The sequence below is a fragment of the Lissotriton vulgaris genome, chromosome 1_1, assembly GCF_964263255.1.
Source record: "Lissotriton vulgaris chromosome 1_1, aLisVul1.2, whole genome shotgun sequence".
NCBI classification, from domain to species: Eukaryota; Metazoa; Chordata; class Amphibia; order Caudata; family Salamandridae; genus Lissotriton; species Lissotriton vulgaris.
This window is the reverse complement of record NC_141685.1, coordinates 1,629,745,079-1,629,762,478: the sequence shown is the minus strand read 5'-3', so window position 1 is coordinate 1,629,762,478 and position 17,400 is coordinate 1,629,745,079. Positions and strand designations below refer to the sequence as shown.

Sequence of the window (17,400 nt, the reverse complement as noted above, 5' to 3'; positions counted from 1 at the left end):
TTGCTTAATCTCCACAATGGCCCCTCGCGGTGGAATGCATGGCTTTCACCTTGCGGATACCCTGCCGGGGTTATCTCACAGGGGAATACCAGGACGGGTTCCCTAAGCAAGCGCTTAGAAACCGCTCGGTGATTTGCGCTATATAAATTCCTGCACATTTACATTTACATCCAGGGCACGGTCTTAGCTGACTCAATCATTGCTGCCACAGCAAGGAAGAGGGCTAAACTGCCTACTACCTCAGGGCCACCCACAGACAAGGAGAGCAAGAGGATGGACTTGGTAGGGAGAAGAATTGAAAGGAATGCCGCGATGCACTGGTCAATGGCCAATTCCAACGCACTACTAAACCGACATCAGTACCAAATCATGGAGGAACTGGGCAAGTTGATAAAGAATATGCCTCAGGAATTCAGAGACAGAGCTGAAAACCTAGTCGAAGAGGGGAAGAATGTGGCAAACTCTTGCATCAAGACAGCTCTGGACGGACCGGACACCTCCAGTAGGCTCATGATGATGGGCATCACAGAAAGCCTGGCTCAGGGTGTCAGGCTTCAAGCCAGAAGTACAACACAGCATCCTGAACACCCCGTTCAACGGACAGACCTTGTTCGGGGCCCGAGTTGACGAAAAGCTCCGCCAACTAAAGAGACAATGAGACAGCAAGGTCCATGGGGGCATTGCAGTTCAGAGGGTCGAAAAGGGGCACCCCATCACGAAGGTCGAACGGCTGGGGTGGTAACCAGCCAGGAACATCGCACCAGGCGTTCCAACAATCCCACCAGGCGGAGAACCAAACACAGCAAGGGCAGCAAAAGCAGTCCTGGCAATACCAGCGGAGGGGCCAGTCCTTTTACGGGAGAGGCAATGGACTTGGTCAGAATAGGAGGGGAGGTCAGCAACCCCCCGCCAAGTGACTAAGTCAGGCGACGTGTGCCCACCCAAATAAGAACTCCCAAGGTGAGGGACAAGGACAACGTGCAGGGGTCAAGTGCACTAAGTACCTGCGTGCATGTGAGACCAGTGGGAGGAAGACTTAAACATTACTTCCAGGAGTGGAAGGCAATAACTTCAGACAAATGGGTTCTAAACATCATGCAGTTCGGATACTGCATAGAACTGGAAAAGACGACAACAAGCAGAAAGCCGAAGAGAAGGCAACTAGCAAGGAAAGAGCTGCAGCTACTCCGAGAGAAAGCGAGAGAGCTCCTGCAAAAACAAGCCATAGAACCAGTACTTTACAGAGAAAGGAACAGAGGGGTGTATTCTACGTACTTCCTGGTGCCAAAGGTAGACGAAACAATGAGACCCATCCTGGACCTAAGGTTCTTAAACAAATTCATAAGAACGCAAAAATTCAAAATGACATCCCTACAAGAGCTGCTCCCTCAATTGCAAAAAGGAGACTTCATGGTCACCATAGACCTAAAGGATGCCTAACTGCACATACCAATGAACAGAAGTCACAAACATCTGGTCAGATTCACCATAGGGGAACACCACTATCAGTTCACAACCCTAGCGTTCGGTCTAAGGTCGGCGCCGAGGGTCTTCACAAAGTGCCTATCAACAGTCGCAGCACACCTAAGAAGGGAGGGAATACACGTATACCCTTATCTGGACGACTGGCTAATAAAAGCAAGGTCATACCAGATATGCAAGGAGCATGCACAGAGATTGACAAGAACACTGATGACCTAGGATTCTCCATACACTGGGGGAAATCCTCAATGGAGCCAGAACAAATAAAAATCTTCCTGGGAGCTCAGATCGACACCGTACAGAGCAAGGTGTTCCCAAGCGAGAAGTGGTCAGTTGCACTGGTGAGGGAGACGAAGCTCTACCACAGGGGGCAAGCTCGGACAGTGAGAACAGCGAGCAAGATCAGAGCATAATGGCATCATGCATTCACCTAGTGCCAAATGTGCGGCTGCACATGAGACCCTTACAGGAGTGGTTACAAGAGCAATGGTCACAAGCAACAGGGCGTTGGGAGGATCTAGTGGTTGTAACGCACGCAGTGCAGAAAGAAATGGCATGATGGAACATGGAGAACCTGACAAGGGGAAAGCCTCTAACACCGCCAACGGTGACCAGGGAATGCCCTATGGATAGACTGGTCGAGGACATTTGCCTACGCTTTTCCCCCGATACCGCTGATGAAGTCCTCAGCAAGTGCAGAGCGAGCAACATGACACTGATAGAGGTCGCACCACAGTGGGCCAGGCAGACATGGCATTCTCAGATCATGGAGATGGCACAGAGCGCACCCCACAGATTCGGAATGAGAAAGGACCTGCTCTCCATGCAAAACGGGCAGGTGCTACACCCAGAGCCAGAGAGCCTGAGCCTGGAAGCGTGGCTCCTGAGGATATAGAATTTGCGCATCTGAAACTACCAGAGAGAACACTGAGGGTACTTCGGGAGGCACGAAGGCCCAGCACGCGAAAGTTTCTATGTATCAAAATGGAAGAAATTCACTCTATGGTGCAGGAGATAGAAGCTGCACAATAAAATGCAAAGGGACTCGACGGTGCTAAGATACCTCACGCACCTACTAGACAAGAAACTAAGCTCATCCTCCTTGAGTTCACTTAGCAGCAATAGTCGCTTACACAAGAGGGGAGACTTGTAAGAGTTTCTTCACCTCACAAGTGGTTAAAAGATTCCTGGAAGGAGCTAAGAAGATTGCGCCTCCAAAGAGGTTGCCACCACCTGCATGGAACCTTAACCTGGTCCTAACAGAACTGATGAAACATCCTTTCGAACCAATTCACAAAGCATCCCTAGAGAGGCTAACAATGAAAACGGCTTTCCTGGTAGCAATCACCTCGCTGCGCAGGGTGAGCGAACTTCAGGCGTTAACGTTACAGGAACCCTACATCCAAATTCACAATGATAGGGTGGTAATGAGAACCGACCCACACTTCATGCCGAAGATGGTGTCAGGGTTCCACATGAATCAAACTATACAAATACCAATTTTCTTCCAGAAACCGACAACAAGCGCTGAACGAGCTCTTCACACCCTAGACGCCAGAAGGGCTGTCATGCACTACATTGAAAGGACAAAGGAACACAGGAAAACAAAGCAATTCTTTGTTTCCTTCGCAAAGAGCATCATGGGAAAACCAGTAACTAAAAGAACAATTGTGTGATGGATCGCACAGACAATACAATTCTGCCGCAAGCAGGCAGGGGAAGAACTGGCAGGCGGGACACGGGCCCACTCTACCAGGAAAAAGGGAGCTACAATAGCTTTCCTGGCCAACACACCCATTCAGGACATATGCCTGGCGGCAACATGGGCTTCAGTGCACACGTTCACAAAGCACTACTGCGTGGATATACAGATGAACAAGTAAGCACAAGTCGGACAAAAGGTGCTTCACACATATTCAATAACCAACACTCATCTTCCACCCAGCCGCCACAAAAATGAGAAACCGCTACAAAGTCTATGCACAGCATAGTGTATCCAGAAAGATTCACGCTGCAAAACGAATAGTTTCTTACCTGTCGGTGTAGTTTTGCAGCTTGAAGATCTTTCTGGATTCACTAGCAAACCCACCCACCTCCGCCAGAAAGATGAGGCTGAAGAGGAAGGGGGTTGAAAACATAGACAATTACTTGAACAAACAAACCTTGAAGGTTAAAGCGGTGAATGACTTACTAGAACATTGCCATTACTTCGGTAACAGAACAAACACGAGAAAAAAGAATCCGAAGATGGCGCCCAAGAGTGGGTGTTTCCGCAGGAAGCGCGCCGACGTCACCGGGAATACACCAAAAGGTGGGACGTCGACGCGCACCTGGGCTACGAAAAAAAAAAAACCACAAACAAAGAAAAGACTACGATTCTGGATCCAACCACAAGACCGCGGAATAATGCACAGCATAGTGAATCCAGAAAGATCTTCAAGCTGCAAAACTACACCGGCAGGTAAGAAACTATTCGTTAGTCTTGACTATTGGTATTATAGGCCGTTGTTGTTCAGGTGATGCAGTGTATCCATCCGGTTGAAAAATAAGGCCACTGACTTCTTCCTCCAAGGAACACAGTGTGTCCTCAAGATCAGCCCCATTAGGAACAGGTGACTTAACAGTAGCCAAACTTCCCATTGACGACCGTTTGTCGAAGAGGGGGTCTAGTGATAATCTCTTTTCGGTCAGCTCAATGTCCTTAGCTAATGCTGACGACACCCGTATGAGGAAATTATCTAGGGTGCCCATTAGTGACCCACCAACATTCTTTCCGCTAAGCTCTCCTGAAGTAGAAGCCGTGGCCATAGCAAATCTATAACTTTAGCAAGACTTTCCTCTACTTCTGGCTACGTTCAAGAGTTCTGGCCTTTACAGGACAGACAGTAGATCAACGAGATAGCACTAACCTTAATCAAATGTAGATGTTAGAGGGGTTGCCCGTCCCGTCCTTGTTCGTGCTTGAACGGGCTTAAACGGGCCCGCCCTTGGCCCGGTGCGCGTCCGCGCAGCGTGAATGATGACGCACTAAGTAGGCGCGGTGAGCAGATTATCTGTGCCAGGTGTGGGCTTAACAGCGTGCCCCCTGGGAGTGGTAGTTCCTCCTTCTGCCTTTTGCCTCTGCAGCCAAACAGCGATGCGGCTCCCACGGCAGCGGGAGCGGCGAGGCGCTAAGTAGGCGCGGTGAGAAGATGATCTGTGCCAGGTGTGGGCTTAACAGCGTGCCCCCTGGAAGTGGTAGTTCCTCCTTCTGCCTCTTGCCTCTGCAGCCAAACAGCCCAAACAGCGATGCGGCTCCCGCGGCAGCGGGAGTGGCGAGGGGCTAAGTAGGCGCGGTGATCAGATGATGTGTGCCCCCTGGGAGTGGTAGTTCCTCCTTCTGCCTCTTGCCTCTGCAGCCAAACAGCCCAAACAGCGATGCGGCTCCCGCGGCAGCGGAGTGGCGAGGCGCTAAGTAGGCGCGGTGAGCAGATGATCTGTGCCAGGTGTGGGCTTAACAGCGTGCCCCCTGGGAGTGGTAGTTCCTCCTTCTGCCTCTTGCCTCTGCAGCCAAATAGCAATGTGGCTCCATTGCTTTCACAAATCGCTGATATTGCTGTCAATCTGAATCATGTATTTGTGTTAAATCCATACCTGAGAAATAATGTCTTCAAAGTGTCTGGGTTTATAATTTTGGAGTGGAGGTGTGGTGGAGTCAAAAAATGGGTGTGCAAGGGGATGTCTGACAGACTTTGCCAAGAGGTGGATTGTGTCAATATTAAAAATCAATAGTGTTTTGCTAAAACACTTAGCAAAATGTGTTTTTAGTTAGAAAAAACATAACGTCACTGAAGTGTTCAAAATGATAAATATTACATGTCAATAAATAAAAGATGAATTGAAAACCTACTTTGGTATTTTCTTAAACTAAATATTTGGAGGAGTATTACCAAGAGGTTGATCTCAGCAGACATGCCTTAGCTTGGCATTGAGTGAGAGAGCTACTGACATTACCCTTGTGATGAGAACCCCAGATAGATTAGAGATCTCTATAGTGGTCTCATTGTGGCATCCTATCCCGGGAGAACAGAAGGGATACCCAGGTCATCTGAAACCTATAGTAGAAGAGCAATGTGCCGAAATGTCAAGTTCTGTGGTAAGAACTGACCTGAGAGATCACTGGAGGGCTCGAAGCGGCCAAAGATCTAGCACTGCTCGTATTGTCAGACGGTATGTTCCTAGAACCTGCTCTCCGCCATCTGCTGAGCGCTCGCACTGCCTGAATCACCTTGGTGTGTCTGTGCTTACTGCAACCTCGAAGGGTGGTCTGCGAGCCGAGCTGGCTGGAGTAGCACGCATTGATGGCAGTTTCAGGATCATGAAATTGTCCTTATTAAAAGTTGCGCTTCTTAATCTGAACACCATGATTCTCGGAAAAAGGGGGATGAACAAGCATAATAATCTGCTCTCTCCCTCATAGCCTCATTCCTATTTCTTCCTATTTCTGCTCGGAGGACGCTGGTGCACGCCCTGGTCACCTCGCGACTTGACTACGGGAACCTGCTATATCTGGGGGCCACGAGCAAGGTCATGGGCCGCCTGCAAGTGCTTCAAAATGCCGCGGCGCGGCTTGTACTCAGGCTCCCTAGGAGGTCACCCTCCAAACCAGCTCTACTAGCCCTCCATTGGCTCCCTGTGGAGAAGAGGGTAGAGTTCAAAGCCCTCTCCACATGCCACCGCATTCTGAGCGGTAAAGCCCCTGTTCCGCTCCAGAGTCTGGTGACCTACTATGAGCCCACACGCAATCTACGGTCCTCGCAGACTGGGCTGCTAAAAGTCCCCAGAGTAAGAAAGGCGCGTATGGGAGGAAGATCTTTTAGACACCTCGCTCCCAGATGCTGGAATGCCCTTCCTTTAGAACTGCGACTAGAACCATCTGAAGTCCTGTTTAGGAAGAAGCTTAAAACCCACCTTTTCAGCAGGTAGCCTTCTGTGGGAGGGGGGGGACAGCCACTTCACTTATCACAGCGCGGGGACACGCCAGTGGCGTAACCAGGCGCTTTACAAATGCCCAAATAAATAAATAAATAAATAGCGGTTTGCTTATAGGATGCGAACAGAGGTTCCCAATTCAATGTGAGCCGGAGTCTATTCCTGTTATGTTGGTTTCTGTTAGTACCACATCCAAGGAGGCATTTGTAAGTGAGTGGTGCGTTACAATGCTTTTGTTACCTTATGGCTTGTCCTGTTATGTTCCACTTTGCTACCATCTTGTCCCTGAATTTCGCTTCTTTCGCAGGAACTTTCTTCTGGATTCTACTCCTTCAATAGCCTGGCTCCTTTCTCCTTCCTAATGTCAGGAGGACTTTGGTGTCTTACTAATGTCCTCAATAACAATATTTATTTTCAATCAAGACGTACATGATTGCCACGCAGGTTTTTTTTACCCTGTTTTTTTCCTCCTCACTGGGACCCTCCTAAGGAGATACTTATCTTTCATATACACTGTGTGTAGATTGGCGCTATGGCTTCTGGCAGGAGTTTCCTTTCCTCGGGCAATCAAGAAGGGGACTGAACATTCCTTCTCAGCATCTATTCCTTGACAGAGTGACGGACCAATTTCTCCTTACCGGACTGTACTTTGTGTATTGGGTGAACCTCTGGTGGCGAGTACCATTGTTTAAACACTGGCCGGTGCTGCATCGGTCTTAGACACCAGTTACAGATCTGAAGGCAGCTTCGCCAAGGGCTCACTCTGTCATGCTAGACTGTCAACAAAGCCCAGTCTCAGGTTGAGAGCGACTTTCCTCGAGTCACCTTGCTTCAGCAGCAATATTCACGGAAAATAGTAGCCCTTTTCAGATTATAGTCCGATGTACTATAAGACCTTGAGATTTTGGTCCCCATAAGGAAGACCATAATGAGGATAGCAATTATTTGCCCCCTTCTCATTATTTGCATGCTGGCTTGTATCTTGATCTTCAAAATGCCAGTGGCTTGGATACTTCACCAAAGATGGAACTGACTTCACTCTTAGAGCTCCCAGTAGAAGAGTGCTTCTATTGCCGTAGTGGTCTGTAGTGCTGTAAATGCACTGCTCATTTTCGAGACTAAAGCTAATCTGCTAACTGAAGTTTTGCAGCCAGACCCTTCAACTTTGGTACCTTTGCTGCCCTTTAACAAATTCCTTACTGAATCGGTCATTGCCATCTTTTCCAAGCCTTACTCGAACTCGCAAGTGAATTGCCCTATCACGACAACATACTCTACACCAGATGATTCGACATTTCTGCACCTGAGAGCCTTCTAGTTCAGTCTTCCATTTGCAAAGTTATTCTAAACTTGTTTCCTACTGTTCCACTTGACATAGAACCAAAATAGAAATACACTATGGAGAAAAGGATCTTTTTGTTAGCGGACTAGTGCTTCGCTCCTTGAATGCTGTTTGTCTCATTGATCCATCCACATATACAGTCCCCCTTGGGACATTGTGAGAACAGTTTTACCCACTTTGCCTGAGGATGAAATTTCCTTTCTCAGACATAGCAAGATGGCCAGGATGTGCCAAAATATATATTATGGTCTGACCTAAATACGACAGATTTATTTTATTGTGCTACAGGCACCAGTTTTTTAGCAGGCTCTAGTTTTGATTTCATGACCCCGGATTTTCCACAGATGGGCAGGCCTTGCTTATGGACGTTACTTTGATGGAGTAAGATTGTTTGGTGAGAAAGGAGATGCAGCAGTCCTCGGCAGAGCTACGGCTCATTTGCTAGTCATGTTTTTTGTGTTCGCCAATTTCATCCGCAATGTAGGACGCTTTTAGGATATTCTAAGGGCCTTGTCTGTTAGCCCTTGCAGCTCATCCAGTATCGGGATACTTCAGTGGCAGTGTCTGAGGGAGAGATCACCAGCAGCATTAGTCGTCCTTTTCTCCTACCCCCACCGTCATACTTCTTTATCTTTTCTTATTCTAACCATTCTGTACCTCTATCAAACATTTGGGACCAGTAGGGATCAGAATCCAACATTGCCAGTAGGGGCCTGAATCCAACATTGCTGGTGTTTTAGGCACGCAATTACATTATACCAGTGGGTCCTTCAGATTTATTGAAGTTTTTTTGCATAGCGCTAGAAGTTACACAAGGAGACCTCTGAGAACTATGATCAGAAAACATCGTACAGAGAATCATATAAAAGGGTCTCAATAGCAAGGGCAGCGATAGACTTAGTGATCCAAAGTAAAATCCATGTAGAGTCAGAATATGGGCCTTGAATGGAATTGGTGATTTTAGGTGTTTAACATGTGGCCCTAGTCACAACTATCACATGGCCACTTGTCCGTGGTATTGTGCAGCATGGTGGGGCTAACCTTAGGCCTAGCAGAAGAGGTAAGCCATAAAAACTTCTTGAGTCTCAGAAATTCCTCTTTATTCTTAGAGGCTTTGGAAGAGCGGTCAATAAGATGCTCTGTTTGTGTTGAGTTCTTCCTCTGAAGTTCTTGAAGCAGAATTGGCAGATCGAGAATAGGTTGTGGTTCCTGGGTTTTAGACTTCTTGGTGGGTGGTACATGGCAGCTATATTAGAGGAGTAAATGGAGGTCAAGCTGTGAAGGTGTTTATGGACAAAGCAGAGCACTTTGAAGTTTGCTGTGTCTTTTACAGGGAGTCATCGGAGGGTTTACAAGAAGGGTATGCTTATGGCGATTCAGTCCAAATTAAAACCGATCTGCAGGGATTTGAGTCTGTGGTTGTTTAGTGGCTGGTTTGTTGGGCGGGCTAATAAACATGCTGTTACAACAGTCCCGGCGGGATATCACAACAGCAAGGATAATGACAAATGTTTTGAGTTAAGTGGTGGAAGGGAAGGACCTTATACAGCAGATGAAGATGGTGGAAGGTGGGATTGGAGCCTGCATTTATCTGTTGTGTTGTGAAGGTGTGCTTACAATCAAACATATGAGCCGATTGTTCATTTTGGTTATGGTTTTCCCTTTGTGGACACCCACATTCCTCCACTTTTTAGCCAGAAGTTGGTGGACCATTCTGATATTCTCTTAAGAGAAGTGCTGATGATACTAGTTAAGGGTGTGATTGAGGTGATATCCGAGGCAGAGCGAGTAATGGGATGCTACTGTCTGTACTGCTTCCCCATGAGTGCAGAACATGTTTCTAAAAAAAAAGTTTAATATGATGGGTTGTCAGAATTCTCTTGGCCCTGAACCCAGAGCACTGGATGGTATCTTTAGACCTGCAGGATGCATAATTTCATTTACTGATCCTGCAGTCTCTCAAAGTATCTCCGCTTGGGATGGGGGTCAGACCACTTTAAATTCACGGTCCTACTTACATTGGTTCCTTGGTACACAAGGACTCTGTTACTGGTTGTAGCACATCTTTGCAGGTCAAGGATGCATGTGTTTCAGTAAGCAATGTCTGGCTTGTTTAAGACATGCCTGCTGTAACTGGTTTCTGACCGCATGCAAATGACCATGTCACTATTATCTATCCTGGGGTATTTCCATCATGGAGCCAAAATCCAATCTTCAGCCATTGCAAACAATTCTCTTGATAGGGGCCAATATGGACATGGTGCACTTTTTCTCCTCACAACAAGTCCAGGACTATCAGGCTAAGATCCCACTGTTTCAAGTAAAAGCGTTTCTCAGTCTTGATGTTTCGAAGCCTTCTAGGGCTCTTAACATTGTGCATGTGCTTGGTGCCAAATACCTGTTGGCATGACTGAGCCCTCCGATGAAATTGGAATCTTCAGTTAGCCTAGTACCGCAGCCCTGTGGACGTGACGTTTAAGATCATGTCCGCATCTTCAAAGATGTGGCTCAGGTCCATACTCCTGACCCACTCCAGTGGTGACAGACGTGTTAAATCTGGGCTGGGGAGTTCACCTAAATGAGATGGAGATTAGGGGGCTCTGGTCTTAGACACAGTAGTACCATCATATAAACTTTCAGGGTGCCTGCGGGCAGTCTGACTGGCCTGAAAGGCCTTTTAGCCCTCCATTACAGGCAAGACAATTCAGGTGATGTCTGACAGTAAGGCTGCCAAGTTGTACTACAACAGGCTATCTCAAGGCTCCGTGTCTTTGGAGGTAGCTGGTACTCCACAAGATTCCCCTGATGGTCAACCACATAGCACGGTGCCTCAGCATCAGGGTAACCGAACATAGCAGGCATCTAACCAATCAAAGCGATGGCTGCAACTGGACGTGATTAAAGGTATTTTCCCTCAGCGGGGCATTCTCTTGGTAGACTTTTTCACTTCTGTGTAAAATATGCATTATCTGTGCTCTAGAGTGTTTCCTACTCAAGGGTCTCTAAGAGACATGTTATAACTTAGATCAGACTCCACTCTCCTGTATCCAACCCAAACGCTGCTGTTAATCCCTCTGTTCCTGAAGGTCTGGTTTGACTGAGCACAAGTCATGATAGTCCCAGACTGGGCTCGGAGTGTTTGGTTTTCTGAAATCCTGACTCTGAGCATACACCCTCCATCACAGCTGCATGTTTGGGAGGATCGACAAGTGTTACCAAAACTGCTAGAAACGACACCCCAATGCTTGGAGCTTGAGCAGAATCTAGAGGCTTTCGATTTTCCATTAAAAGTGGTGTATGGCTTTCTGGCTGCTTGTCACCTCTCTAGATCTATATATTCAGGCTGTTGGGTTAAATTTGTTACCTGGTGTAAATAGAAGGAAGTTAAGCCCCTGTTGGCAAAACAGTCGGATGTTCTATTGTCTTGGGCTTGTCAAGGCTTTGAAGTGGCCACTGTTGCAGGTTACTAATCAGGCCTTTCTTACTGTTCCTGATCAGACATTATTAAAATCCTTGAATTTGGTATCATGGCTCCTGAATTCAGACCATACAGACATCTAAATTTCCCACAATCATGTTTCAGGGCCTCTGTGTAAAGTAGGGAATCATTCTAACATTAACGGCATCAGTGAAGTGATGCAGAACCATGTTATTATTCAGCTAACTGATCCTAACCTGTTCTGTATTTTACATTGTAGAAATGCATTCAATAACATTCAGAGGGAAATTCATTGTCAAAGTCCAGATGCTGCTGGTATGTGACTCTGATAAATAGTTTGTCTGAGCATGCCATTAGAAAACGTTACAAATATTTAGGTTTAAGTAAATATTTTTGTAGTAGATCATATCCAACTACCCATCATCCCCCAAACCAATCAGGATAGGCAAAAGCAAGGAGAAGTGTGGCTCAGGGGTTAGAGGCGGCAGACCCGGAAGCTGAGATCGGCCCTGGACCAAGGTTCAATTCCCCGCCTCGGCGGGTCTTGGGCTAAAAATTCCACGGACTTGATAATTCTCGCTCCGGTGCCTTCTCGACTCACGGGTTCACACTCTGCGACTCTGGGCAATAGCTTGGTTAATCTCCACAACGGCCCCTCGCGGCGGGATGCCTGGCTTTCACCTTGTGGATACCCTGCCGGGGTTATCTCACAGGGGAATACCAGGACGGGTTCCCTAAGCAAGCGCTTAGATACCGACCTCGGTCAGTGATTTGCGCTATATAAATACATGTACATTTACATTTTACATTTACAAGTTTTCTCCTCAAAAATGTGATAAGCAGGCGCTATCTGCTATTCACCCTATTTGTCCACACAATTAAACTATTTGTGTTGCAATTCTGACGCAAGGCATATTTTAGGAGGGCAAAAGAGGGCATGGATGAGGGTAACATAAACTTTGCAAATGTCAAGATTCTGTCAGTGGGGTGCCCAACGCACTCAATCCTATACATGCTTAAAGCGAACTAAATCAAGCTGTAAAAAGGCAGTAAATGTTCTTTAAAATGGTCAACAAACTAGTTATGTTCTTGGTATTTATAATAAAGTGCATTGTCCCACTAGTAGATCACTTGGTGCCATCAGTGGTCTATACAACCTACTTCGGTGTGATTATACCACCAGGTTACAACCCATTGTGCAAAAACTAACTATGGCTTTTGGAATCTACATAATGTGACTTGGAACTATGATGTACGGCTGTAGTTAAACTCCGCAGACAGAGAAAACGTATGACCTTTGTATAGTAAAGTTAGGGACCCAGAGTAAGAGAATGTACTTTGCCTATCCATGAGCACGGGCTGGAAGGATTAGATAGAAAGATAGAGATATACTTAGAGCTACATGGATATAGAGACGGAGATGCATGGAGAGGGAGAGAGAAACATAAAGCGAGATGGCAGCGCCAAATCACTTCTTAGATCCAATTCGACACACAAAAACAGAAATGGGCTGCCACTCAATTTCCATCCAGGGTGTGTTATTCGGCATTCAAGCAAGTAAAAGGGCAGATTTTTGCTGTTTGTGTGCTGAATATAACACGCTGGATTGGAATTGACCCACAGACCATTTCTCTTTTGGTGTGTTGAACTGAATGTAAGAAGTGATTTGGTGTATTGAGGTGGTCGCTACCCCAGTGTGAGCTCGCCGCATCAAGAGGCGTGGGGTATCAGCGAAGTTGTGGTATATATCCATAAGATATTTTTAACAGTTTTAAAGTGTGAATAATTCTGGATTCATATGTTTTTGCTTACATTTAGTAGCTGATCAGAAATGTGCTCTTTATTTCAAGTTTGTGTTTTTGCTATGAGACTTCGTTGATAAAGGCCATTTTAGATGGATGGCTTCCATTTATCTGGTCTAGCTAAGGCTCATCACAGGCAGTGTGAATTTTAGTGGAATGGTGCGTATATTGGAGAGGTATCAAAGTCATACTACTGGGATGTACATGTAGGCACTGTGGCAATAAATGTATCTTCATGTACTTGGATGTAGAGTTAAGAATAGTAAATTTCCTGTATATACTCTGCCTCACTATATTTTTATAATTAATAGTCTGATGTATTTAGTTGCACAGTTAGTGGTCGATGTTCTTAAATATAATTTCATTAATTCCCTAAGTGTCCCTGGTAGACCATTATCGAGACCTCTCTGACTGGTCCTTTGTCAAAGACTTGTAGCACTATCTAAAATCCAGGTAACAAAACGAATAATGGATGCATAGGGCGCAGTGCGTGCTAACATTGGTTAACTGCATACACTTTAAATGTAATACACTGAGCCATTCATGTATGTTGGAGGGAGCAGTTAGCAGTTAAAGATAATCATTTACTATAATGTACACATAAAAATGGAAGTTACAGAAGGGTGCAGTAGGCTCCAGTTTCTCTGTTATGCATTGAGAGATCTGTTGGTGACAAAGCCCACATCAGCTGAGTACTGTGGGCTTCAGTTTTGATGCCTGGTGTACATTCTGCAGAGATGGGGTCCTTCAGTGGTTTCTTTCCGAAGAATGTCACAGATCAGAATCGAACCTAAACTTACTGTTTTCTCCTTATAGGTATTCCAATACTGCTTGCGAGCTCCTGACCTCTGATGTCCCACAGATAAATGACAGGTTGGGAGGCGATGAGAACTTGTTGAATATCCTCTATGATTTTTTGGATCATGAACCTCCCTTGAACCCCCTGCTGGCCAGCTTCTTCAGCAAGACCATTGGCAACCTAATTGCCAGGAAAACTGAGCAGGTATCTGCTTCCTCTTATCTACATGATAGACATTTTATATTGCTTGTAAGTAATTTCATAACTGGTAATTACACTAGGAGTCACAACATCATGATTACCTTAACAGGTTAATTTGAATTTGTATTGTGTGTGTGTGTGTGAAAAAAATAGTTATTACAGTGTGACCATAATTGGTGTTTAAAAAACCTCAGAATTTGATTGAAAAAAAAGTTGAGATGTGATTAGTAATGCCGGATCACTGACACATTATTGTGGTTAACAATATAATTGACAAAAATATAATGTCAAAAATATAGTTTAGCAAAAAATCAAGTCTAGAGTAGTAAATGTTAACTATTTTAATATAAAAAGCTAATATGTAGATTAAATAAAATCCTCTAATATTGAATGCTCTGTAAATTATATGCATATATAAAGATACATACATGTTTCTGTTTATATAAATGTCTTTCTTCAATCAGGGTGAGCGAGGTAGAAGTATTGATCCATTCAGCTTCCACTTTATATATCAAAAAATCAATAGGAGAATGGATCACTTGTAGACTACAGCACCAGGGTTTTTTATTCGGAACGAATTTCTTAAAAAACCCTCATACACGCATGTTAGCGACGAGGTGGTATATCTTGGTTCTCCACCAATTAACGTGGCGTGGGTGCATCATCATAGGGTTCTTTATTAGTTGTATGCAACCTCCACCTAGAGGTACCCACTGGTTTTGTAGCAGTGTTCCAGAGATAGGGCTCCCAAAAAGTGATAGTGCAATAAAAATCCTTAGATCATCAAAAATAACTATTTTATTAAAGGTGTAGATCAAGGATAGTTTATCCAGAAATACCTATTGGCAAATAAAGTCCACAAAATACTCATTAAGTGACAATAACAATTACCGTTAAGTGGATTATAATTAAACTGCCTTCATAATACAGCTCATTTATTGTAATAACATCTCCAGCTATGTTAGTAAGAAACCTCCCTCTCTCGTTTTCAAAACAGACATAATCTTGATCAAAAACCATGTATAGAAGTCTGTTCTCTTTTTTAGAGTCTAAACCTATACAACTAATAAAGAACCCTATGATGATGCTCCCACGCCATGTTAATTGGTGGAGAACCAAGATATACCACCTCGTCGCTAACGTGCGTGTATGTGTTTTTTTTAAGAATGTCGTTCCGAATAAAAAACCCTGGTGCTGTAGTCGACAAGTGATCCATTCTCCTATTGATTTTTTGATGTATAAATATATGTACATATGTATATAGTGTAACATTGTTAAAATATTTATTTTGCATTATATTTTTCAATATTTGACATTTATTACTATAAAAATATTTGTGTATATAAATATAAAACATACACAATTAAAAAGATAAGCAATTCAATTGCAAAAAATATAATAATTTAAGCAACATAACAAATGCTAAAACCTACAAAACACATTTTCTAAAAAATACTGCTAATATTGAAATAAATTGAAACATAAAAACAAATAGTATAAAATATTAAAAGGGCACTGCAATTAAATTTAATTAACCGATATTATGAAAACCATTGCAGTCTAAGAATATAAAATATACTATTCCCACTCTAGTTTATGTAACAGTAGAGAAAGTATTGGACTTTAAAGAGGGAATACTAAATGATATCCCCCAAGTCTGTACATAAATAGGGATAGCATTGGACTTCAGAGAGTTTCAACTTATTATTCCCACTCTAACCAACATAACAGTACGGAAAGTGTTGAACTGCAGAGAGGTTAATTGTAATAATTCTACTGCAGTCTAAGCAAGAGTAGGGAAAGTACTTCACTTCAAAAACATTACATATATGAAATACCCCATGAATGTAGAAAAAATATTAAACACTTAATATAAGAATAATGAACTAACATAAAATAAATTAATTACCTGCTTGCGGCTGCCACTAGGTAGATATAGTTAAGACTTAGATTCCATAGGAAAAGCATTTTTTGTTTTGCTAATAAAATTGACACCCTCTGATGAATCTTTACTACATTTTCAAAGCTAGTATCCTAGTCACGTCAGCTCCTGTCTGAAACGTTTCATGCTGATTAGTCACGCGGGGCCAAGATAAAGAGGGGGGGGGGGGGGTCCCAAAATTCATTTTCCCTATGCAAATTCCCTTAGGGATTTTAGACATGACTGTAGCCCAAACCGCTGAAAGTAATTACACCAAATTATGCAGAAAGCTAGAGCTTGGTCCAGCAAGAGTGTGTTTTGTAATGTGGAAAAAATCTGTTAAATGGTTTTGAACTTATTAAAGAAAAAAATGATTTAGATATATCTAGAGGCGAATCCACGCGCCATGCAGCAATTCTGCTATTGGTTGGCTGAGAGAAAGTTTGCACCTGCTATTTTGTGAATCGGTACACAGTTCCCTTTTAGGGGTGTGGGAATAAAGTATACATAGGATATAAAGGATCAGGGTAGAGTTGTCCTGACCCCAATGGACTGATTGAGGGATCTGTGAGGGACCCCTAATGGGCAGAAAATTGTCCAATTTTTATTTTAATTTTGGTGTGCGAGGATCCACCATGGCGCTCAGCATGGCCTCAGTGTGACTCCAGTGCAGATCCAGACCACAAATAAAAGTTTTTTTTTTAAAACACATGCACATACTCAGACCCACACAACTACTCTCACACCCAGTCATACAAACACACCCCCATACATACAGTCACTGATGTATTCACTAATGCATTTGCTCAGAGATCCACCCACACACCCACTCTCTCCCACACAAACACTCTCTCCCACACAAACACTCTCTCCCACACACACCTCCTACTGACACACACCCCTCATACTGGCGCACACACACAAACACACACCTAGGCGACACACACCCATTTACACTGCAACATTTGCAGCAAAATTAATGATGAGAAAATTGTGCATGGCGGGGTGCAAATTACTTGATGGGACCATTATTCAGTGAATGTTGCAGAAGCAGACAAAACAATCATTGACCCACAGCCTCCATCCCACTGGTTTTAAATCTGGTTTAAAAGAATCAGCCTGTTAACCTCAACAGAGCACTGAACTTTGGACAAGCCATTGCTTTTGCTAAAAAGAGGAAATTAAGAATAAAATTCCACAGGAGCCAGGTACTTTGCGTCCAGATTGGCTTTTTAAGCATGGTGTTTAGATGATGTTCTTCCAGGGTGTATGAATGAAGTCAGTTATAGGAGCAGTATAAAAAGCCTTGGGAAGGGGCTTGCTTTGATCAGTGCTGCCACTTTAATGAAATGGTCCAGGGTCAAGTCAAGGGAGGACTGGAAGGTCTAGTAGAGGGCTAAGTTTCTATCAGTTCGATGCTGTAGTTACGACTATCTTAACTGG

The 17,400-nt window shown here is 44.3% G+C and overlaps 1 protein-coding gene across 1 annotated transcript in view; it reads left to right on the top strand.

Moving 5' to 3' along the window:
* PPP6R2 (protein phosphatase 6 regulatory subunit 2) overlaps positions 1–17,400 on the top strand; it is an 876,013-nt gene that overhangs the window by 208,499 nt on the left and 650,114 nt on the right. The window contains exon 5 of the mRNA XM_086918845.1: positions 13,853–14,039. Coding sequence (XP_086774971.1) covers positions 13,853–14,039 — 187 coding nt within the window. The remainder of the gene's footprint in view (positions 1–13,852; positions 14,040–17,400) is intronic.